Here is a 26,007-nt window from a genome sequence, read left to right as displayed (position 1 = left end):
TGCAGAACTGTGCTATTAATCGTATGCCCAGGTTGGTGCTTACCTTAAAATTACGGAAGTATCCTTGCAGATGATTGATTGGGATTTGAGTTTCTTTCAAAACCCACCAATGGAGCTGGTTTTCCAGAGTGCTCCTCTTCTCTATCCTACTTTGTCCAATGTGCTGAAATAGCCTTGCAGCACAACCCTACGCATGCTTCCCTAGCGGTAAGTGTTCAACAGGACTGTGGAATTACAATTAAGATAATTAAAGTTGCTTTGGGCTATGATAATTTAGAACAAGATGTTTTGTTTCAGAGTCTCATACATCACGAGTTCTTCAGCATTTGTGAGAAAAAAAAAGAATAGGCCGATATTACCTCTGCAAAGGAGTCAAACACTTCACCAGAATTTAATCGTCCACATATAATTCATAATCATTTGAAAGTCTTAGCCTATTGATCATCGTAAAACTAACGTAATGGCTTCAAGTAATGATAACCCAAATCATTTGGTTTCTCCAAGATCCATATTAGGGATGGAAAGATGTGTCAATTTTGGTTCTCTCAGCTTCTCAATTTTACATTCCTAACTTTAGTTCTCCACATTTCTACAGCAATGTGCTATTTTTATGTGCTTTTTTAAAATAAAAAATCCTCATGAACATTCTTCATGTGCAAAATGTGCAAATTTTCTTCGTGTCTAAAATGTGCAAATTTCTTTAATAAACACGTTTATATGCTGTTTTGACTAATGTACATAGTTTTTGCAAGCAGTTTCTCCTAAAATGCATATTTGTAAACATTGTTTAGTTGGAGAACCACATCGCAAAATTCAGGTAAGTGCAAATTTTGGAGGGTAGCTATTTCAATTCTCATACTGTTTTGGAAAGTGTAAATTTGATAAATTTGTCTTTGAATGCCAGCTGAACTGAATTTTTCCCTGCTCTCTAATCCCCATGTTGAACATTACTTTGCTTGCAGTAACACCTACTGATTGAAAGACACTAAAAGGAACCAATACGGTTCCCTCAAAATATGTTGAGTTTTGTCTGATTAATTTCCAAAGGTTTTGTTGCACCTGGTTTACAGTATTGCATGGAAAATTAGCGTGTTTGTGCAAAAAGGAAGATTCCTGCATTGAGCAGGGGGGTTGGACTCGATGGCCTAATAGGCCCCTTCCATCTCTAATATTCTATGATATAATTAATTAATCTATCATTGCTCCTGGACACAGAATTTCAAGGTAAATAGTTTCTGGTACAAGGTTCTGGTGCTGGTTCCTTCTGACCCAAAATGTGATATTGGTGGTTTATAATTAAGGTGACTCTTTTCTCCTTTCCTGCTGAAATGTGTTTGTGTTAAGACAATGCAGTTTGAGATAGACTAAAAGCAGCTTGGGGAGCAGCCTCTTTGTGGATCTGATGAGGGGCCATAGATCTGTTGGATGTAAGAGTGACGTGCTGTTTGCCTCTGCCTTTGCTCAACTTAAACATTTGTAAATCAATCCAAATCTTACAGAAAATGCCACAGTTGTCCAATGGTCTCTCCTCCAAAGCAAAACCAGGTAAATGTGGCCCCTGGGATGTCTCATTGCTTGGGAAAATGGGGAGTGTGTAGCAGAGATAAAAGCAGTGGGATATAGTCAAAGACTCCTTGGGCTACACACATACAATATTGTTGAACACCAATATATCTCAGCAGCTAAGAACAACAGAAGACACCCTAACATTAAGCATTTGCATCATGGTATCTGCCTGCAAGAGCAGATCAACACAGCTAAAATGTTGGTCCAGCTTCTTGATGTGTAAATGTATTGGTTAGCCCAGTCCAATCTGGTTTACTGGCACATTCAGCACACAATCCTATGCATGTCTATTCAGAAGTAAGCTCCACCAAGAGTTCAACAGGACTTGCTTCTAGGTAAGTATGCAGAGAACTGCTACCCGAATCTAGCTCATTTCTAGTCACCACAATTAAGTCTGCAATGCCATGCATGCACTCACTTGCAAGCAAGTCCTAATGAAATCAAGGGGGCTGACTCGTGTGGAGTCTTCCACAGAAATGTGTTGTATAAACTTCAGCCATAAAATATTTCATTTGCCACAAATTCTATTAGCGTCAAGAGGAGCTTACTTCCACGGAAATGTGCTGTAGGACCAGAGTGTTTGTTCCTGACCTATTGCCCAACCGCAGCTTGTTCCCATTTACTGTAAAATAAAATTTAAAAAAATATTCCAACATGGAATTGAGTAGCAAAATTCCCAAACCAAGAGCAACAAGCTTGTCTACTCATGCGTGCTGCAGAGTTAAAAAAAAAAACTACATGGAAAGTACAAACATTTGTCTCACTTGCTTTTATTTTACTTCATAAATATAAAGTTGCAAAATAAACTCAATTTATTCCTAATAAATTAGAACATATTTCTCTCCCCGCCCCATTCTAATATCAGAACAAGCAACAGTCACGTCAGCGATGCTGTTTCCTGCCTCAACACAAATAACTTATTTAGAATCTTTTAAGCAGACATTCAGATAACATGAAAGTATCAGGTACAACTCTAGATTGAATATATATATATATATATATATATATATGGAAATTCGCCATAGACAAAGTATCATCAACATCCTCACATATACACATGCACATGTTCATTTTTGTAATTAGCTTAACATGTAGATATATCTTGCCAATACCCAGTGAGGCAAGTTCTCAGGCCCAAATTACCCCCAAAAATATTTGATACCAGGAAGACACGGGTCACCCATCTCATTGTTATATATAATTGGGCCTTTCAGAGCTTGGAAAAGTTACTTTTTTGAACTACAACTCCCATCAGCCCAATCCAGTGGCCATACTGGCTGGGGCTGATGGGAGTTGTAGTTCAAAAAAGTAACTTTTCCAAGCCTTAGTTCTCTTTTAAAATGAGACCCAGTTATTGTTTTCTGTCCAGACTAGAGCAATGGCATAATTTCTGCCTGTAGAGTGCAACTATGGCCACTAGAGGTTGCTACGTCTTCAAGGCACTTTTTTTAAAAGGTTCCAATTCCATTTTTAAGGCTTAAGGTGTTAAAGCAAATGAGGCAGCTCTACAGGAATTCTAAGGAGAGGGCAAATTTTGAGAAAAGTGAATATTCCCAATTATCTAAATCATACCTAAATCATACTTATTATCTACCTATAGTATCTAGCAACAATAGGAAAAAAAACTTAGCCCACTTTTCTTTCAAATTTGTGGAGGGGAGGAAGGATCAGGGAACTTGTGGAGAATGTTTGGCATAATGGGTTTAAAACAAATTTGAGATTGTCAGTGGTCAAATCCCATTATGTCTATACTATGCATTTAAATAGGATTGAACCACTTTGTTTAAACTACTATGGCTTCCTCCAAAAAATGCTCAGAACTGCCATTCTGTCAGAAGGCTAAGAATCTCTTATTAGCTGTTTGCAGAACTACAATTCCTAGGATTATATGGAACAAACCAGTTGGAATCCTAAGCAAGTTGAAAGGGACCCAAATGGAAAATCCGGTCTAGCCTCTCCCTTAGGCAGGCCATCCCATAATTAACATTCTCACCTTGATTGGACAGACATCAGTTAAGACAGCATCACCATACCTAACACATTACAGTGCTTTCAAGTAGGATGTGAAATTGGATCAGGCCACTAAACACAACATTGGCTCAACTGCTACAGGTCTGAACAACTCTAATTTTGCTATTCTGACTGTATCTTAATCAACCACAATACAATACATAGTACCTAATCGTATTTACTACAATATCAATTCTATTCTTCATATTAAGTAATGAGTGCCTATCTACCATAGTAAACAGCAACAAAACAGTATCCATTAATTAAAATAACTGAGCAAAAATATGACTTGTATGCTAAAATTTAGGGGCACAATCCAGGAAATCTTAAGTATTTTAAGGCCTATTAATTTCAGTTGGACAGTTAAAGCATGTGCTGATATCTCCTTCAAAATGCCTAAGACTTAAAAATGCTTCCCATTAATGGAATCCTGTCCTAATTAGACTGCATCCTATTTTTAGAAAAACAATTCATTAAAACAACATAAGATAGCCTATTAAAATCAGTTCTGCTTCCTAAATAGTATCAGCCATTGCTATGAACTATCCTTGCTTTTTCTCTCCTTTAATTTCTTCTCACTTCCCGGCCCCTTAAAGGCTGTGGTGGCCTAAAGTTTTTCAGCATGCAGAAGGCAGTCTCTCCCTCACCGGTACAGAGAAGGTTGCGAAATTTGGCAAGCTGCGGATGGAAATGATACAAAATTCAGCAGAGAAATGACACTAATGCAAAAACTCAGCCCACTGTGCAAATATGTACATTGTGCAGGCTCCCCACCCCACCCACAAAGCTGGCGCTCCTGTGCATATGAAATTCTTTATTATCTTCAGCAGAATAGCTTTGAGTGCACATCTATTTATGCTTGTTCAGGTCCCCTCTTACATGAGCTGAATAGGGAACCTACTGTAGGTGTCTCAGTTTTGTCATAAAGTTCAGATGTCATTCTAGTAAAAAAAGATTCCATGCAAACACACATACCACTTCATAAATGTTGTTGCAAAGGAGAACTGAGTAAATGATGCATTTGCTGTCTATATCTGTACACAGAACTCACAAGTATGCCCAATAACTGAACAGAACATTCATGTCTTGCTTGCATCTACTTGATCACCGTGAGAACAGGATGCTGGACTAGAGGGGCCTTTGGCCGGATCCATTAGGGCTCTTCCTAAGCTCTTAGAGATAATACTGAGTGTTCCATTGTTTGTTTAAATGTCTTCAGCAGGAGAAACAAGGTATATAACACACACAAAATTCTCCTATCCAAGAGCCAACTTTTTTAATTCTATCATACATTGGAGTGACCAAGAAACAGAACTCATGAAATATATGTGTGGAGGGGAACGTGTATACTTCCTTCAAGAAGTTTAAGGTAGTGAAGTTAAGTATAGGGCTTTGCAGGTTTGTTCAGTGAGTCAGGGGACCACCAGGGGCAGGGAGCCAGGTTTAGCACAAAGTTGGTTCCCTCAAGTACAATCCTTTATTTCATTTTTAATATATATATATATATATTATAGGTATCTATTTTATGGTGTCACACAATCATATTCCCAGACGTGTTTTTACTTTCTGCTACAGGTGCATGAATGCCACTCAATCCTACTGCAAAAAGTAAAGCACAACAGTTCTGCAAATGCACTGAGGACAAAACCCACCCTCCATCCCTATGTGATACAGGTAACTTGGCAGGGATCCTGCATGGAGGGGTTTGTGTGTGTGTGTTTGAGCCTGCTGAGCATACATAGATACATTGGAGCTGCTAATGGGAACGCACACACACTACAAGCCATATTGAAGGCCACTTTGCTAGTACGAAATATTGAAATTCCATAGAATTTGTAAAACTCAAGCCTGAACTTGGAATTTTTTCTAAAGCTGCTCTCCAAGCAGATGAAGTTAAGCTGAAGGTAACTGAATGGGAGATCATTTGGGAGAGTACTGTAGCAAGATGGATTGAAAGCAGAAACAATTAGGATTTAGCTCTAATAATTACGGTTAGGCCCGCAACCTTGACATTTCTTAACTCTTAAAGTTGGCAGAAGGTGTATTCTATTATCAAAATGTGATAGATTGTAACCGTTGTGTGTGCTGTCCTGAAAACATGGATTTAAACTTGGAAGGCATTTATTTTTGACAAGGCAGAGGTATCAAACGCACCTGCTCAGAGCAAACACTTATTGGCTCTCTGAGAATGATCCAGATGACACTTTCAAGAAGGGGAGGAACAGTGAGAGAGCCAAGGTAAGTCCAGTAGTCCAGAGAATGAGGGAGCAGGCAGGAAGGATCAAAGTTGGTAAACCTGTGCTGCTTACCCTAAAGAGAGAAATAAATGAGCAAATATTGCCAAATCGCTCATAGCTACCTTACTGGTAGTAGCAACTTCTAGAGAGATAGCTGTGTTAGTGTGTTCTAGCACAAAAAACACAGTGTCTTGTGCACCTTAAAGACTAACAAATTTACTATGAAACAATCTGTGGACCAGAGTCGACTTCATCAAATGTATGAAACAGCACCTTCCGTTTCAGGTATATACATGTGAGTGGAGAGAAAGAGACCATACTTGACAACTTGGGATGACATTCCATCTATCTGATAGACTCTGGTCCATGGAAGCTTATGCCGTAATAAATGTGTTAAGTCTTTAAGGTGTCACAAGGCCCTCTGTAGTTTTTATTGTTGGTAGGCAATGCATGTAATTTCTACTCCTGTTGTGTTCTTCAATCAGAATAGGATGGGCTTTCTGCCTCCAGAAGATTTGCCACTTCTAGCTTTTCCTCCTCCACCTTCTCTCCTGTGGGCACATCCAAGTTTAGCAGGTTCATCAGCCATGACTGTGGGCTGCAGCTCATCTCTCACTGTGGGTTGCATTATCTCTAGCTCAAACTCTTGTATATTCTTTCCCAAGAATCTTACCCGTTCCTAGGGCTGTGTCTACAGATTTTTCACCGTCCTCACAGCTGATGGGCTCCTGAGTAGACAAACCTTCTAGACTTTCAGAAATCTGCCTTGCACCAACTCAGACCATTTGTCTTTCTAGCTCAGTACTGTCGACACTGAGTGGTAACGGTTCTTAGGAGAAACTGCTCGCAAGAAATGTGTATATTAGTCAAAACTTCATACAAAAATGTGTGTATGAGGAGAAATTGGCACTAAAATGCTGAAATATTTCCACGAGCTTTTAAAAATAATAATAATAATAAATAAATAAATCTCAAATCGCTGCAGAAATGCGGAGACTGAATTTAGGACTGGAAAAAATGAAAAACGGAGAGAACCAGAATTGATAGAACCTTCCATCCCTAATGCCAACTGCTTTCAGAGGTATCACGACAAACTGGCTCCCTATAAGCAGGAAGCGCTGGAGAGGAAAACAATACAGCCTGACAATATAGCTTTTTGCTTACTTTTTCACAGGGTTTCATGAGGTGCGATAATATTTATTCCCCTCACTTGGTCCTGCCATTTGTCAAATTCTTTTCTGCACATGTTCATTAACAGAGTGTCCAAAGAGAGCAACTGGAGTGGTGAGGGGCCTCAAAACCAAACCCTATGAGGAAAAGTGAATGATCTGGATAGGTTTAGTCTTGGGAAAAGTAGGTGGGGAATGGAGGGAGACATGAGAGTGGTTTCAAGTATCCAAAGAGATGGCAAGAAGATTGAGCAGACTCATCCTCAATTGCTGCAGAGAATCAATGGGTGGAAACTGCAAGAATGTAAATTTTAACTAAATATTAGGGAACTTTCCTAATGGCAAGAGCTATTTGACAGTGGAATAGACTGCCTTGGGAGGTTATGGGTTCACCTTTCCTAGAGGCATTTATTCAGCAGCTGGATGGCCATTTATCAAGGATGCTATAGGTACATCCTGCATTGAACAGAGGGTTCAACAAAATAGATCCCCTTCAACTTTAAAAGTTCTACAGTTCTATGAGATGAGCAAAGACATTTAAGCTGATGTTCATGATAACACAAACTTGAATATTTCTGTAAAGTTCACAGCAGATTATTAAAACAGCTTTTGGGGAGGAGGGTGGAAATTCAGCATGCAGAAAAAGACCGGTTTTCTGCGCGTGTCCCATTCATTCAGTGGGGGAAGCAGATCTTTGTGCACCACAGAAAATGCAGACAGGTCTGCCTCCTGTCACAAAGAACAAGGAATCGGTTATTAGCTGTGGAGCTTCCATGAGCACAGCAGCACTCCTATACCTGTAACAATGTTGTGGATTTTAAAAAGCATCAAGTTTAGAATTACCTTAACTTTGATGGCATCCAAATGGTCCGTGATTTTCTTCAGCTGTGAATTGCATTCACCCACCTGTAATTAAAACCATAAACATGCTCAGAAAACCTTATACATTTTTAACATTTTATTTTGATAATTATTTCGATTGATTAACTGTAGGTTTAAAAACCATATAAAACAAGAAAAGGATTTTTTTAAAATCCAGAAATATGGACAACTGCATAGAAGAAACAGCTTTAAAATTAGACCAGCAGATTCAAGCCAAAAATGTTAAGATTGAACATTGCAGCCCTGGGCTCCTACTGGGAAGAAGGGCAAGATATAAATTTAATAAATAAATATGTTTCAGAATACCCAGGCAAACAGAATGTTTCAGGAAAATATACAAACACATTGTCAGTAAGTGAGCCTTTTAGGGGAGGCTATTCCACAGTTGTGGTCCCACTGCAATTTTACTTCAGAACAGGGAATCCACAAGAAATGCTTCCTTGAGCGACCTTGGAGAATACTGATGAATATTTGGAAAAAGATGTTTCCTGAGGTCCACTGGACTTATATTTTTCCTTGTTGGATACTAAAAAAATCTATTTCATCTTCCACATATATTACAAATGTGTTAAAATGATTGGATTCTTTTTTGTTTTAACAAAAATATTAATGAGTTTTGGCTCACAAGGAAATACAGAAACATTTCCAAAATATTAGTTAGTACATCTTGGAACAGGTTTCAGTTTTTTAAAATCTTTGAACCTGTAATCTGGAGCTAGTTATAGGTCCAAGCTATGTATGGTGCTAAACGCGTCACTTGAAGTTCTTTGAATCTTTCTAAAGCTGTAAACAGCATCAGCTGCTGGTGGTGGTTAGGATCAGGACTGTAAAGAGAATGTTTTAATCCTTTCTTCCTGTACCATGGACTTGATATCCCCTCTCTCCACCAATGCTATTAGCTCAGAGGGAAACTTCTATTGATACAAAAGGGAACTTCGGTGCCAGATAGCACCTTCAAGGGAGGGGATTATTTATGTTGGGACTTAGTTGCAAGAAGAAAGGGTTACCCCGCCAACACACCATTTTGTTTATTTATAGATTTTTAAAAGACTAAGACTGTGTACATACCATACATTTAAAGCACACTCCTTCTCCCCCAACACCCTGGGAACTGTAGTTGGTTAAGGGAGCTGGGAATTATAGCTCTGTGAGGGGTAAACTACAGTTCCCAGGATTCGTTGGGAGGGGCATATGTTTTAAATGTATGGTTGGTGTGTGTACAGCTTAACACAACTTCAAGTGGTGCATTTAGCATCATACATAGTTTGGCTCAAGGCTTCCCACCTTAGTTTTACATTTACAGAAAGGAAGGGGGAAAAGAGTGACTCCCCCTCCCCCAAAAAACCTCCTGACCTTTAAGAAAACAGCCATGACAGCTAATCCATCAGCTTGGCGAGCAGCCTCCACAAAACTGGGGTATTTGTCTGCATTCCAATGCACCACGTGAAGCTGAAAAGCAAGACAAGTACTATCAATCGTCACTTTACTGAAACCAGACAACCCTCTGTAACATCTCACGAGGATTATTTGGGGCTAGGTTAATTTTTTTTTTTTAACAAGTAGCACAAAGCCATCTTGATGTATGAAGTCCTTTGGAAGCTCCATGCTCGTTGGTCCAAAGCTCCGAAGATCCGTTCTAGCCAGTCCTAGTCTTGGCCACGTTTATAAAAAAATAAAGCAACAGTCTCTGGCCTGCTCACATGCCAGCCCCTCCCACCAGGCTGTGTCCCCACCCTCATTTCCCCCTTGACAGGAATCCTGATATACACGCTGGATTTGAGGACTTAAAGGTCCTTGCAGGAAAGCTGCTATGGAAGTGCAAATGAGTAGGATATATGAGTTTTGGCTGCTTGGTTCATTAAATCATTCTGTATTGTGGAACTTAAGGTGTCAACAACACTCACACTTTTAGGTTCACTTTTAAAAGCTGGACTGCATAATTCTTAAACTATTATGAATGTTACAAAAAGGAAACAAATGCTTTCGGTCGGAATGGCTTTTATTGTAGATTAATGGAAAACAACAAACAAGAAAGGACACAAGTAAAATCTGAAACACTGTGGGGGAGGCCCATTCCCAATGGCTTGTGACTTCTCTTTTAAAGGATGTATGTATCTTGTCTTACCACCGCTTCTGCACCACAGCTTTGGAGAAATCTTTTAAGGCCTGTTTCTTGTGTGCATCACCATCTCATCATCATCATCGGCACTCCTGTACCACAGCCTGCTGGAGAAACCTGGGTCCAGTGGATAGGCTGTCCCAGCATAATGGGACCTCGGATCCATTGCCCTGTTGAGTTCATCTGCCAAGGGCAATTACGTTGTCTTCTTTGACTGTAGAGTAGCTCTTTCTTCTTGCATGTGCCAGTTTGGCAGAGGTGCATTCTTGAGTCAAAGAGCCTTTTTTCCTCTTCATAGAACTAAGTACTGCAAATAGCTACCTAACCACTGATCCTTCAGAGGTCTCTCCACCTGCACGGTTAGCCTGGCTCTCTCTCTCAATTCTAGGGTCCTTTCTCCAAAATCAGAAGGGTTTCTATTGGGTTCTTGAAGATGTTTATAACCAGCAGTGGGAAACCTTTTTAGACTGACTAAAAATTCCTAGATATTGCCTCCTTCCATTTGGTTTCTTAGATGGAACTTATTTTTTTCCAGCTATGCATTTGTTTTGGAACATATTGTTTTCTAAGCACCTCTTATTAATTCGTTATATTCCATCTCACCTGGTTCCTGTGGAAAACATAAGTCTTTAAACACTGCGAATGTCATTTTCCCCACTGATTTTAGCCCCACTGATTTCCCCCACTGATTTTAGCCAATCAACATTTTCCCACACTTTTCTCACTAAGGACATTGCTTCTCTCTGTCTTTAGCACTTGTACTACTGTACTGTCAAGCTCATTTCTGAATATGATTCCATTTTAAAACATCTTAATGTTAATTAACTGGAAACTATTTACATTTTTAAAAGGTGGAGGAATCAATGTTTCAAAATTTTAATGTATGAATAATAGCTTCTTCACACTAAGTCAGAATTGCTGACATTCCACTTCAACAATGAAACAGCCAATTGTCAGAGGATGCAAACATATTGAACAGAAAATCCTTAGAGTTTCAAAGTTCCAATGCGCACCTGAAAACTCCCTCACCCGGAAGTGCTTCTTCATTCAGTTCAATGAAGGAAGCAGATACAAGTGTACATTCTTTTGAATAGGGCAGCCAATGCATGCAAATTACACTGTGTGCATCAGAGTATACTTAGTATCTGGATCATGGACTATACCTAATATTTGGATCACATCAGGATACCAACAAATCAATAAAACGTATGAAATGATGGCTTTTGCCTGATTTTTATAATCTCTCTTTTTACTCATGAAACCTCTCGCTCTGTGTCTATCACATCGCACAACATATAAAGGACAAGATCCAGTATACTGAGGATGTAGCACCTACATGTAGAGAATTCCCATAGGCTCAACAGATCCCTATTTTCCTACCTTTTACTGTTCAATCCTGAAGAAGAGAAGATTATCTGGAGACATGATAGCTGTCTTCAAATGGAAGACATGGAATTTGCTTCCACAAGATGTGGTGATGGCCATCATTTTAGATGGCTTTAAAGGGAGGGAGATTAAGCAAATTCATGAAGGGTAAGGCTACTAATGTCCACCAATCATCATGATGCCTGTATGCTACCTCCGTGATCAGAGGCAGGGTGCCTCCGAATAGCAGTTGCTGGGGAACAACAATGGGAGAGGGGTACTGCACTCGCATCCTGCTTGTGCGCTTCTTATAGGCTTTTGGTTGGCCACTGTGGGAAACAGGACAAAATATGTCTTTCATCTGATCCAACAGGGCTCTTATATTATTAAATATCGTAGAAACAGAACTCAATAGGTGGAAATTGCAGGAGTGAGACCTGTATGACTGTTTGACAAGCAGAACATATTGTTTTGGGAGGGGTGGGCTTTCCTTTGAGGGATGTAGGATGGATGGCCATCTCAGGGATGGTATAGCTGCAAGAGTTCTGAACTGAGCAAGAGGCTGGACTTGATGACCTCCAACGTCCTTTCCAACTCTATGATTCTATGCACATACAGACAGCATGAAGGTGTTTTAAGGTGAACTTTGAAACCTGTATGCATTTCCTATATCCCCTTTGGGATAGGGTAACGGAAACCATGCACAAGCCTCCTTTTCATCCCAACAGAACTTTTGTATTGCCTTATATGCTTAGGCAATTAGAGGGAGGAATGCAGGAATCTATTGAGCGGAAGAGAATTTGTCTGCATGTAAATGCTGTACCCACAATGGACTGAATTGTGTCCATGTTGCTTTAGAGCATTTTTTGTTTATCAGAATACCAATTATTTTTCCCCACTTGTTTATAGGAATCTGACTAATGTTTTAAAACAAAATAAATTCCCACAGAAGCAATAATAAAATGTAATGTTTGTGCTTTTCTATTCTGTGGCATTCAGCAATAAACCATACAAAACACCTAACTCTCTCAGGATTGCTGCCCTTTACACAGCAGGTATGTCCTCCGTGTTTACCATGTGACCATGCAAAGAGCACTGGAACATTTGAAGGGGAGATGGGCATCCACAGACATATGGAAGACATGTGCTAGGAAGCCAGAGCATACTGCAGCTTCCCTACATGCATCCCTACGTATTTACTAATGTGCCTTCCTTCAAACATTACAGTGTTCAGCAATACATGGCAAACAGTAGAAATATATTGGCTGTGTAATGAGTGAAGCAGCCCTCACTAGACAGCATAATTTCTAGAAATTTAAATGTACAGTACACAAATCAAAGGCAGAATTATAATAAAGCGGGGCACATTTTCCAGAAATTTTAAAAGGCACAGATTCTAGGGAAAAAACCAGCTGAAGTTGCAATTCTAATCACATTTATTTGGAAGTAAGTCCCATTGAAATGCATGGTATTTACTACCAAGAATAAATGCTTATTATCAGGGCACAAGATGAATAAAATGGAACTTAAATTCTGAAACGAACAATTAGAAAAAAATTCAGACAACCCTGAATATTCAAGTTCATCACACCCAAATAAATCCTGTGTTCACACATGATCGCACATCACCAAATTACTCCAGCTGGCATTTCCCCCCCCTTTTTCCCATGCAATTGAATCATAACAAAATTTACAATTGAAAACGAATAATTTCATTGCAGAAATCACTTTAACGTTTAAAAAAACAGATCTGCTTTGTTAAAGGAAGCAGCCAGTAAATCACAACTACTTATATAGAGTTCAGTGGAATGCTTTACCTCTGCTGCGAATTTCGTTCCATCCACTGCATGCTCAGAGCCAATGTCATCACTGGGTCCCCAATGGAAGTGAATTTGTCGCAGCCTGTAATTTCCAGAGAGTGGACCCCCACTCAGCACTATAAATATCAAAAAAGGAGGGTAGCATTGTTAGATTACTGGGAATCTCTTGGAAAATTTAAGATTTGAACATTTCTTTGTACTACCCAAGGGCTAAAACAAACATGTGAGAAAAGTGTGATTGGCATTCCCAATTTTAAAGAAGTTGCAAGGAACCTTGATTTTTCCAGAATCTGCAGAATTGAAGAGGTTTAACTCTTTCCTCCTCACACACTATTTTCTGAATCTAAATCCCCACCTCCATGAGCACTATTAGGTCTAACAAAGAGGGAGAAAATTCAGGAAACATACAGGCAGAGTTGGGGGTGCACAGTTTAGATCTGGAAAATATTACAGGAAGAACTGGCAAATTTGCCCTCCTCCAGAACTACTCCTCTGACCAAAATTAAGAGACCCAACACAAAGCTTTAAAAACAGATGTGATATTCAATCATGGATCTCCTGATTTCACATCTATTTTCACATCTCCAGAACATTTGTGGTATGAAAAGCTACAGGATTTCAGCAGGAAGTCACAAGGTATGCACTGACTGGAAATGAAACAGCATGACTATTCCAAAACATTTGCAGGTGCAAATAGTATTGAAAAAGGCATTGTGTATGACCACCCCATGAGCATAAATGATCATGAACATGCTAAAAATGTGGGGGCAAAAACAGAAAAATGGGAAGGAAGGGAAGAATGAAATGGAGTATTCTGGAAAAGGGCATAACTGGATGGGACCTTGAACAGGAGAATCCTACACTGCAACATCTTGTCACAAGTTCTACTTGTCGATGCCTATTAGCCATGGCAGTTAAGAATAAAACATCTATGTTTACAACAGTATCTCTCTGATTGCCAAATGTTGAGGAGAAGCAAGGGATGGCAATAACCATTATGCCAAGCTACATATTGCAGGGAAGAATGTGCTTCAGAGGTGGAGAACCTGTGGCCCTCCTGAGTTTCCCTGGAATACTCAGTTGACCTCTGCTGAAAATTGCTGGACTGTATCTCCAAGAGAACTTTCTGTATAAACAAGTTTGCCCATCAGCTTGAAAAGAAAATGTTTCTGAAATACAGAGATTGTCTCCGACTAAACGTAATGATCTCTGAATTTGCAAAACTGCATAAAGCCTTGGTCACTAGGAAACTTGTGTGAGGACGGGGAAATTAGCAGGTCATCGTTTGACTTACTGTTTTATCCCCCCTCCCATTATCTGATTTTGGGAAAATGAGCTGAAGGCTAGGACATAACTCGATCAGTGACTACTGGCAAAAAAGAAACAAGAAATTTGAACTGCTCACATGAAATCAGACCTGCAGTCAGAAACAAAGGCTCCAACTATGCTGCAGGGCAAAGGAAAGCTGTTTTTTTGAAAAAGGATTTTTACCTCATTTAAACAGGGTTTGGAGCAAATGTTAAGCTGTCTGCAGTGAATGAGACTGAAACACATTATAGCAGGATGGGGTTAGCGCGTCTGAACTTGGGTGTATATAAAAAGCTGCAACTGAGAATGTTATGAGAATTCTAAGGTAATTTTAAATGATGATATACCAAAGGCAAAATAAAAGGAGACTGGATATATTACAACTAGTAGACCCTGTTCATAAATCACTTTAAACCGTAGTTAAAATAAATGATAGTTTAAGGTGAATGATAGCAGGCTAGTTCACACTGCTCAAATTGCAAGTGCTTCGTTCCTCCAGCACTCCTACCTGTCCTCAGTTGTGGGGGAAAACAAATCAGAAGCTAGCTTTATATTGCAGTTGAGGGGTGAAATAAAACACAGAGACGTCAGCTTGGGTTGAACAAGGGCCACTTTATTTACATTATAGAACAAAACCCAATTTAAAGTGACCTGCAGAGGGAAACCTAGGTGCGGGAACTGTCTATAAGCAAGTAGCTTGCCATACAGCTCTCGGGCGACCAGCCCCTGCTGGGGCAAGGGCAAGCCCATCTGCTTACCCTTTACCCCAGCCACACCCTGCAGGTGAGTAGGGGGGCCTTCCCACATCATCCCCACCCAGGGCCGTATAACCCCTGGGTAGATGAGGATAAGTTGGCCCCAGAAGCAGCCCATATCCTGCCCTAGAGCCGTAAAGCCCTGAGAGACAAGCCTCTGGAACCGCCAATCACCTCCAAAGGTGCCTAAGGGGGCCACCTAGCTGTCCTTACCTATTTCCCTTCCCGCACCTTCCCGCCACAGAAGGGGGACAAATCTCTATTTAGTCCCCCTTTACCCCTATAGACCCCGCCCCTTACACTGCATGTCGCGCTGACGTCACGGGCGCGACGTGCGACGTTGCCTCATTAACAGATGGGGACAGCGTCTTCACCCCCACCTGCAATCATGCCCCGCTCGTCAGCTGCGCGGCGAGCGGAGTTTCGTTTTTGTGTGAACCTGTGCTGATGGCTTGTTCCCCCCCCCCCAAAAAAAACCCGATGACCAGCAGTAAGTCAAAGTTTGTTCTTGCCTTAATGCTCATGTTTTCTGGGGAAAACTGACCATGAATGCCAGTTTCCTCCCCATGCACTGAAGGAAGGTGCAGGAGAGCAGCAAAGTATTTTCTTTTGCAAGTTCACATCAAACCACAGTTTATTTTAAACTATGGTTTAAAATGACTCATAAACCAGACCACAGAATATGATGCCACTTCAGGTAAGACTGAAAGTTGTCTAGAACAAAATACTAGAGTGAAAGCAGAATTAAGTTTACCATGAAACAAACCTGATTTATTTTCAGTGTCATCGAATTCCACACTGGTGGAATGTCCATTGTTGAGTATGACTTTAGCAGAGGTAGGATCATAGTTAGGACAGAGAGGATGCAGAGTGGGGTCATATTTGGTCTCCTGAGTTTGGATATCAATGGGAGATTGACGGTCTCCATTAGCAACAGGGAAAATTTCCTTCCAGCGAGAAGGCCCTAAAATGCATTGTAGTAGGAAAGTTGTTCATTAAAATGCATTCCATGCAGTGCGAGAAACAAAGGAATTGTCATGAGAAAATAAGCACAAGAACCTACCTGGATTTTCTTATTTTTCTTAAAAAATATTATTCAGATTATTAAAATTGTTGGATTTAAAGGGATGGAAAGTACACCACCCAGTTGTCTTTGGTGAGCTATAAGGCAGCTCTCTACACAAGCAAGTCTTAATTCTAATAAATTAAATACCCAAGGATGCGGGTAAGAACACTAGGGTTGGTCATTTTCTGCCTACTTCCAGGCATTCTGGTCATTAGGAATGCAGCATGCACCTGAAATTAACACACATGCAACAGATTCAGAGAACATTCACCCATTAGCTGATTAATGTGCAATCCACATATCTAAAATGCTTCATTCTGGTTCAGTGACATAGGAACGTAGAAAGATGCCTTAAACTGAGTCAGACCATTGGCCCATCTGGCTCAGTACTGTCCAACCCTCTTCACGGTTTCACAAGATCCTTCACAACACCTGGAAAAGCCTGGGATTGAACCTGGAACCTTGTGCATACAAAGCATGTACGCTACCACTGAGCTAAGTCCCTTCCCCATTTTGCACTGAAATATGTGTGTCTCTACCAGATTGTAAAATCATGTGTTGGTTCAGAGCCCAATTGTGGAGCACCCAAAAGATGTCACTCAGCCTTCCCCAACTGGTGATCTCAGATTTTTTTAGACAACTCCCATCAGCATCAGTCAACATAGTCAATGATTGGGGATGATGGGAGCTATAGCCCAAAACATCTGGAGAGCACTGGGTTGGGAAAGGAAACTTGACAGGGGTTATTGCATTTCACTTTAAGGTGGCACTCAGAACTGGGCTTGCCTCATATGGCATCCACATAGTGGCCCCAATTTTCATCCACTATTGTCGTGATGTGATGAGAAGGATACATCAGGCCTGGTCTACACATGCATAAGTAATGAGGTGGAAGTGAGGTGGTAGAACAGACTGCACCGCTTCAGACAATAGATGGGAGGTATCATTTTAAAGTGTCCCTCCCCGTAAAACACTTTGTGCATAAAAAATGAGTACAGCGGGGAGAAAGGTTCTATCTCAGCTCTCTCCCTGATGTGTTGTTTTCCATTTGCACAGTTTTTTTCCAACTAGGGAGGCATTTTTAAAAACAACCTTCACCTGCACTCTGAAGTGGTACAGTCCATTCTGCTACTACCTCAAATCTTTGCCATGCCATTTTACATGGCCACCATTGCCCAGGCCTCAGCAATCCCTCAGTCATTTGAATGTTAACTCATATCATGTACACACATTTAGAATGACAGGACTGAAAACATAGGCTAGAGTCCAGCTTTTAGGAGCAAGGAGCAAAGGGTACAGGCACCAGCTTTTGAAAAATAGAATCAAAGTTCTTACCATATCTACACTTTAAACAGATTCATTTTATACCATGATTCTAGCTGTCAGGGCCGGTTCTAAATGGTGGCCAGGTTGGGCACTGGCCTGAGGGCCCTGGAGCTACAGGAGCCCCTGAGGGGCCCTCTGCTCCCCTTCCGCGATCCGCACCCCCCCCACCCCCTTACCTGCATAGCACGCACATGTGCCATCAACAAAGATGGCGGCGGAGGATTCATTCCCCTTAGGGAAACCGCAGCTGCCATCTTCATTAAGGGCAATGGTAAAGACTAGACAGGTAGGGGGGCCGTGGGTGTGCATGCGGGGGGGCCCGTGCGCACACCCACCCACCCACCAGGGGGCCATGGCAAGTTGATGCCCAAGGACCCCTGCATGCCTGGAGCCGGCCCTGCTAGCTGTCACAGCTCTCTTCAAAGAATCCTAGGAATTGTATTCTGGTGAGTGTTAGACACCTCTGTTTTAATCATCCCTTACCCCACCTTATCAAACGGTACTTCCCACAGAGCTTGGAAAAGTTACTTTTTTGAACTACAACTCCCATCAGCCCCAGCCAGCATGGCCACTGGATTGGGCTGATGGGAGTTGTAGTTCAAAAAAAGTAACTTTTCCAAGCTCTGACTTCCCATAATTCCTTGGGGAAAGGGAATAATGGTTAAACCACAGACAAAACCTCAGGCACCAGTACATTTTTTAGGTGCTCTGATGACCAGCAGTTGGGATTTTCCCAGCCTTAAATGTTAACCCATAAAGAAAAATTCTAAAGGACAAATAAATGCTAGCAGAAATGATAGGAGTGGTTGTTGTTGTTATGTGCCTTCAAGTCGATTACGACTTATGGCGACCCTATAAATCAGCGACCTCTAACAGCATCTGTCATGAACCACCCTATTCAGAACTTGTAAGTTCAGGTGTGTAGCTTCCTTTATGGAATCAATCCATCTCTTGTTTGGCCTTCCTCTTTTTCTACTCCCTGCTGTTTTCCCCAGCATTATTGTCTTTTCTAGTGAATCATGTCTTCTCATGATGTGTCCAAAGTATGATAACCTCAGTTTCATCATTTTAGTTTCTAGTGACAGTTCTGGTTTAATTTGTCCTAACACCCAATTATTTGTCTTTTTCGCAGTCCATGGTATGCGCAAAGCTCTCCTCCAGCACCACATTTCAAATGAGTTGATTTTTCTCTTAGCCGCCTTTTTCACTGTCCAACTTTCACATCCATACATAGAGATTGGGAATACCATGGTCTGAATGATCTTGACTTTGGTGTTCAGTGATACATCTTTGCACTTGAAGACCTTTTCTAGTTCTGTCACAGCTGCCCTACCCAGTCCTAGCCTTCTTCTGATTTCTTGACTATTGTCTCCATTTTGGTTAATGACTTTGCCAAGGTATTGATAATCCTTGACAAGTTCAATGTCCTCATTGTCAACTTTGAAGTTACATAAATCTTCTGTTGTCATTACTTTAGTCTTTTTTATGTTCAGCTGTAATCCTGCTTTTGTGCTTTCCTCTTTAACTTTCATTAGCATTCGTTTCAAATCATTACTGGTTTCTGCTGTTAGTATGGTATCGTCTGCATACCTTAAATTATTGATGTTTCTCCCTCCAATTTTCACACCTCCTTCATCTTAGTCCAATCCCGCTTTCCGTATGATATGTTCTGTGTACATATTAAACAAATAGGGTGACAAAATACACCCCTGTCTCACACCCTTTCCGATGGGAAACCAATCAGTTTCTCCATATTCTGTCCTTACAGTAGCCTCTTGTCCAGAGTATAGGTTGCGCATCAGAACAATCAGATGCTATGGCACCCCTATTTCTTTTAAAGCATTCCATAGTTTTTCATGATCTACATGCTTCCATCTTCCTTTTATTTCATCTTGGTCAGTCAGTGTGTTCCCCTGTTGATTCAACATCCCTACTCATGGTTTAAATTTCCCTTTCATTTATCTAATCTTTTGGAATAGGGCTCTTGTTCTTCCCATTTTGTTGTCCTTTTCTATTTCTATACAATAACTATTGTAATAGTTTTCTTTGTCCTTACATACTAGTCGTTGTATAGTTGCATTTAGGGTTCTGACCCTGTTTCTATCTCCTTTTGCTTTTGCTTTCCTTCTCTCTTTAACCATTTGAAGAGTTTCTTCAGTCATCCATTGAGGTCTTTCTCTCTTTTTAACAAGAGGTATTGTTTTTTTTGCGTTTTTCCCTGATAATGTCCCTGACTTCAGTCCATAGTTAGCAAGAAGCAATTCTAACTGTATAAGAAAGAAAGCTATCCGCCTCTTTTTATTTAAGAACTCTTCACAAGGAGACGAATGGCTTCAATGCAGCTTCATCTCCTTAATGAAGTCAGAAATCCTCTTGGTGAAGTTTAGGGCTTAGTGTAGGCTGACCCCTCTGCTGCTCCCATCCCATTAGTTTCCAGATCCTTAGAAAGCTTGCAAAGATTATAAACAGCCTCCAGGAGATCCCCCTGCCAATTTCCAACTGATGTACTAGTGTGCAACTCAAGATGCCTATACACTCCCAAGCAGAGCTTGGAAAAGTTACTTTTTTGAACTACAGCTCCCATCAGCCTAATCCAGTGGCCATGTTGCCTAGGGCTGATGGGAGTTGTAGTTCAAAAAAGTAACTTTTCCAAGCTCTGCTCCCAAGACACCTTCATATAATTAGAGCTATAATTGATTCACCACAGATTAACAAAGATTGTTGCTCTAGCATAATCATGGCAGTAAATTCTAGCACCAAAGTGTTCCTTCACTCCCACTACTGCTAGGAGAAAAGACAAAAAAAGGGAATCATAACACACAGCACATTTCATTTGTTCAATGTACTTCTTCTGCATTAGCTCAGCAATCCCTACAACAGCTCTGTAAAGTAGGCAAGCATTTTTATCCCAAGATTGCAGACAGAGGGTTGAGGCTGGTTTACTTACCCAAGGCAACCTGCTGAGTCTGACAAGATAACATCTTGACCTACTCTGTGTCTCTAATTCTAGGAAAACACCACCACTTCTAACATTATCTGGGATGCACAGCTTGTTTTACATCAAACATGTTTCTGTCCCACCAAGATTACCTATCCCAGTCTTTCAGACTCTGTTTCTTACCATACATGGTAAGTCAAATTATAGCTACGAAATGCTCTTACATTAAAAAACGGTCCTGTCTATGGAATCACTTTAGTATATAGCACCAAGAACTCATTTGCAAAAAGCTGTACCCAATTTACCCAGCCTCTCAACTGTGAAACCCTTCAGTTAACTAAGCCTGCACAAGTACTTGTAAAATGGCTTTTGTTCACTGAAACCAAGAAAGTTTTAATTTCAAGCAGGCTGATTTAGAGTTCAATCCTATCCTGAAAAATCTTATTTAGTAGTTCCGCTGAGTTCAATGTAAGTGTGCATATTATCAAAGCCTTTAGCAGTGTGTGATTTACACTATCCAGACCATTTCAATTCAATTCAAAGAAAGTTTGCAAACTACTCATCTTTGTTACCCTATATTTATTTATTACATTTATACCCCGCCTTTCTTTTCATGCTAGAAACCCAAGGCGGCCTACATATGGTTCCCTCGCAGTCTCCCATCCAGGCACTGACCAGACCTGACCTGCTTAGCTTCAGCAGGGAGCTGGCTTCATGTGCCTTCAGACCATGTTATGTAGCAAGGAGCATTTTATCAGCTGTCAAGTATAAATAAAGAGTAGAATATATGTAAAAATGATCACCTGAACATGGGGTAATAGTTCTCTTGAAATGGGAATTCACCTTCTAATCCAATAAAGGCTATTCTTGTTCTAGGGAATTCATCTGGTATTTCCAGTTCAGAACTGTTTAGTGTTTTTAAAATAAAGCACAATTGTATAAGTAAGCCAAAATTCCTCAGAGGTCTGGTGCACTCACAGGGGTTCCTGAAGCCACATATTCCATTGCAGTACTAGAATATTCCACCCATATTCTGCCAGTGAAACCAAATGGGGCATCCATTCAACATTTTGTAAGCACATCAGTGTGTTATGAGCCACTAGAGCTGCTGGATGGTCATGAAGTTTGTCAGCCATCTATTTAGTTTGCAGAGGAGGTACCTTACTAAGCTCTGAGATGTTATTAGGCAGACATACAATAACTTATTTGGTGCTCCACAATACGCAGCAGAACATAATGTTGTGCAACTTTATATTTGATGAGTAGCCTCATCCACCCTGCTGTTGCATCAGGATTAGACAACTGCAACCCAATGTTTAATAATTTTATAATAAATAAAATAAAGCATACAACTTTAACGTTACAATCCTACACGTCTATTCAGAAGTAAATCCCACTGAGTTCAATGGGGTTTACCATGTAAGTGGGTATAGGGTTGCAGACAAAGGCAGCATACACACCACAGCAAAAGCATTCCCCCCCCTCAAAGAATCCAAGGAACTGTGAGGAGTAAACTATAGTTCCCAAGATGGGGGGGGATTTGCTTTTGATGTGCTTTAAAAGTATGGTGTGTATGTGGCCTAAGGTAATGCTTAAGAATTCAATATACTAAACTGCCTTGCTAGGTATGCATGAACTAAGAAATGCTGGTTTTAAAGAGGTGTTATTAGTTATATTATTGGATCCTGCCTATTACAGAAGATAGAAAGAGTATCTGAAGTCATCTACCTAGCCCCTAGAAACTTATGGTACACAAAGCAGTATTCAAGTTAGAAAGATTAAGGGACACATCACGTGGCAATGGTGTTTCATGGAAAGGCTTACTCTAAAGGCTGACTTATTGGCTCATACCTAACCACCTTTTTCTAGTATCAGAAACTTCATTCTAACATACAAAACCTGATCCCAAAGAATTATGTTCTGAGAGCCCTGCCTACTCCCCCAATGTATGATCAGCACCTGCCAGAAAGCAATGCCAATCACTGCTGGGGACAATGGGGCAACAAGATTGGCTCCAAATGCCTCCGTTTCCTCTAACTACCCTAACAGGTGATCTGCACTGGCAGGCAGCAACTATACAGAACACCTGTTACTTTTAGTTGTGTAATGTTCTTGCATCTGAGCTGTTGAATGCATGGTCATCCTGTTCCCAGATTCTCTTTTGCTACCCCTTTTTTTCTCACGCATATATACAAGGACTGCATTAGCTAGCAGAACTGAGGCAAGTATGTGGAGGTGCCACCAAAATCAGCGGGGCTGTGTTCCGCAACTGCTGGATTTTGTTTTTCATTTTTGCTTTAATCTTTGCCCTCCACTTCTCAATTTAATCCCAAGAAATTTTAGCCATGGTATGCAATATTAATTCAGGCAGAATTAAATTTTAGAGCCCCTTCATTTTACCTCTATGATATTGCAGCAAATTAGTTTGGAGCTTCAATATCTCCGAACAGGTAGGTTTGTGCTTCACAGCACAACCCTAGCCATGTCTACTCAGAAGGTAAATCCTATTGAATTCAATGGGGGTTATGTCCATACAAGTGGGATAAGGACTGCAGCCTAAATCAGTTTAAAATATGAGGGCAAAATCCAGTTTCTCTTCTGCATTCTGACATGGACAACATTCACACATGGCATACAAAGAACCGAGACACACTAAATGTGTTTTTGAAAGTCACTGAGAAAAGGGTCTTATGTGAACACCGCCCTGGAACCAATTTCAAGGGCTTTATATTTATAACCATAGAGTCCATTCTAGAAAGGAGGAATGTACACTGTGAAACACAACATTAATTAAGAAAGGTTGTCAATGCAGTCTGGAAAAAGAAATCCAACCATATTAAACTACTACAGCTTTGCATCTCATTTGGCAATCAGAGTATATATATATTAAAATACCCCCACCCCGCAGAAACCACTATAACATGAAAAGCAGCTGCTGTTTCTAATTGGCAAAACTAGTTATCTTCTAGAAGCGCTGTTCAAAATCATCCACTTTAAATTCTCATTTCAAAGCATATTTGGCAAATTGTGGTTAACAACTCCTACTAAAGAGCAACCCTTTCCCCCTTTCGCCAGATTGCTAAAGAGAACAGGATTGGAGCTAGCTAGGCGTTTTCTTCTTAAAAATCATGCTTAATCCGATTATCGAGCTCGCCTTTTAAGGAGCACAGATCCAATCATGGAAGGGGAAAGAAAGAACGGGCAAATTCCACGGATTGCTAAAGACAGACGTTCCTGCCCGCCTGCAGTCCCTACAGTTGGGACTGGACGGGATTAGCACGCAAAGGATAGACGTACTCCATGTGTAGGATTAACCCGCATAGGATTGAGTAAGCACGCATATTCATGGCTAGTCCTACTCAGAGTAGGCCCACTGAAGTTAATAGACATAACTAACAGATTCATTAATTTCAATGGGTCTACTGAGTAGAGATTATTTACTACAACCCATAGGATTGAGATGCACGTGCGGTGGAAGTGTCTGAAGCACGGTTGTTGTCCTCTGAAAACTAATGCAGAAAAACCGCTGTTTTCTGCCTAACTTCATACAAGTAACTCGCTGCAGTCCCACTAAATTGTTAATAATAATAATAATAAATCTAAGCGGAAGGAAACAAGAGCAACATGGTTAGAAGCCCCCCCTCTTTTCTCTCCCCCCCCCCCGGGCTGAGTGCTCCGTCTCCCTACAATCCCCTCCCGTCCTGTCCTATTACCCCAGAGAGCCATCGGGAGCTCTCCCCCTCACCGTTGTCCTCATCGTATCCCCAGTGCATCATGGCTACTCCCCTAACGGGATGCTCTTGAGGATGATGGAAGCGATGCAGAGAGGCGAACGCCCGTCTCTGTGCAGACGAGAAACTACCAGACAACCCACGAGGCAGGTACCGATAGCGCCCAGGACAGCCCCCGCGGCGCCTTCTTATGCTCAGTGCGCCCTGCAGTGCCTCAATCGGCCGCTAGGGGACTGTTCCAGCAAAGGCACGTCAGCAGCCACCTCGGGGTGGCGTCACTAGAGAAGAGAGCTTTTCTCTGAAACTCGAGCCACCGGTTTTTCGCTGCTTGGCTCGCCTTCTTTGGTCTTCTGCTTTGGTCAAAACTGCATTTTGAGACCTGGTCCTGAGTAGGTTTGCTCAGAAATTAATCCCGTTTGCTTCCTAGTGAAATCCGCAGAGGATTAAGAATGTCCGGAGCAGGGGTGTAGTCGTGCAGGGTCTGGGGTGTGTGTGTCTTAGACCCTTTACTTTTTTGGGACCAGAGTGGCAGCAGAGTCCCTATGTCTCCAGCATCCTACAAGCCAATCGGCAAGAAAGCAGATTGTTGAGAAGAGTCTTCTAACATGCTTCCTTGTCCCTTCCTGTGGATTGGAGCCAATCAGTCCATCAGTCTGAGAAGATTCTTCTCTGTAGCTTACACTCTTCTCTTTCATGCTTATTAGTTACTAGGCATTATCAAGAATCACATTCTCAACCCCACAGCAAAAACACAGGGACGGGGCATGGCTGTGATTAACATGATGGGACCCTGCACTTCTGAATTTGCTACTACACTCCTGGTCAGGAGAGATTCCTGCTGGATCATCTCCCAAATCCATTGACAACAGCTTTGCTTTTGGGAGGGTTACAAGCCGGGCAGCCATGCAGCGCAATCCTAGACATGTCTACTCAGAAGTGAGACCCATTGAGTTTAATGGGACTTACTTCTGAGTAGACATGTATAGGATAGCACTGTTATTCTCATAAAAAGGAACATAGCAAGTAAGAAGGGGCTGAAAAAGTGTCCAGTTTTAAAGCATCAGATCAATCCGAACCATAGTGTTCCACAGAGCTGCAATCAATAATTGCAGGACCCCAACATTATTTATTTATTTATGAAATTTATATTAATTGGTGTGGGGGGGAGGGGTCAGCAAGTGCCACACCCTTTCCATTCACCTGTATACTATAGCTCCCAATCCCTAGTTAAACAACTGACTCATTAGTAACTTACACAGTTGGCTCAGGAGAGTGTGTGTGGAGCAGTGTCCTTTGAAACTTATCAGGGATTCCACAATGAAAAGATGTTTCGGGGGGGATAAGGTTCCCCAAAAGGCAACTTGCCCATCACTACCAATCTTAGCCTACAAAATGTGTAGCAGTGTTAAAGGGGCATTCAAAGGCCCTTTCGTTAAAAAAAATCCTACCATTATAAACCTCAACATTCTATAACTTGAAAAATGACACCTCTTGAACAAATCACTTGAAATATAGCATACACAGTCTACCTGATGAGGACTACGAATGTGCCAAATTTCAAACCGATCCAATCAAAACTGCCACAGCTGAAGCAAGTTAATGTGGAAAATTGACCCCTTCTACTGTAATTTTTATACAGGCATATCATATATTTCTTTCTGTTCTGGTGAGATCTATTTCATATGTTTCAGAGAACATTATCAATTCACATACAT

General features: G+C 41.0%; 1 protein-coding gene across 1 annotated transcript; it reads right to left on the bottom strand.

Annotated features, from left to right (window-relative positions):
* Window positions 1–2,305: 2,305 nt before the first annotated feature.
* LOC133373123 (carbonic anhydrase 13-like) lies at window positions 2,306–24,475 on the bottom strand. The gene is made up of 7 exons (XM_061602433.1): window positions 24,307–24,475; window positions 15,998–16,195; window positions 13,166–13,284; window positions 9,218–9,313; window positions 7,826–7,888; window positions 5,731–5,886; window positions 2,306–4,254 (listed from the first exon to the last, which is right to left on the bottom strand). Exons 1-7 carry the CDS (start codon window positions 24,335–24,337, stop codon window positions 4,141–4,143), a joined length of 777 nt encoding a protein of 258 aa, XP_061458417.1. The 5' UTR covers window positions 24,338–24,475; the 3' UTR covers window positions 2,306–4,140.
* Between the last annotated feature and the right edge of the window lie 1,532 nt (window positions 24,476–26,007).

This window comes from Rhineura floridana, chromosome 1 (assembly GCF_030035675.1).
Source record: "Rhineura floridana isolate rRhiFlo1 chromosome 1, rRhiFlo1.hap2, whole genome shotgun sequence".
Classification (NCBI taxonomy): domain Eukaryota; kingdom Metazoa; phylum Chordata; class Lepidosauria; order Squamata; family Rhineuridae; genus Rhineura; species Rhineura floridana.
The sequence above is the reverse complement of the archived record's forward strand: the minus strand, read 5'-3'. Positions and strand labels throughout refer to the sequence as shown.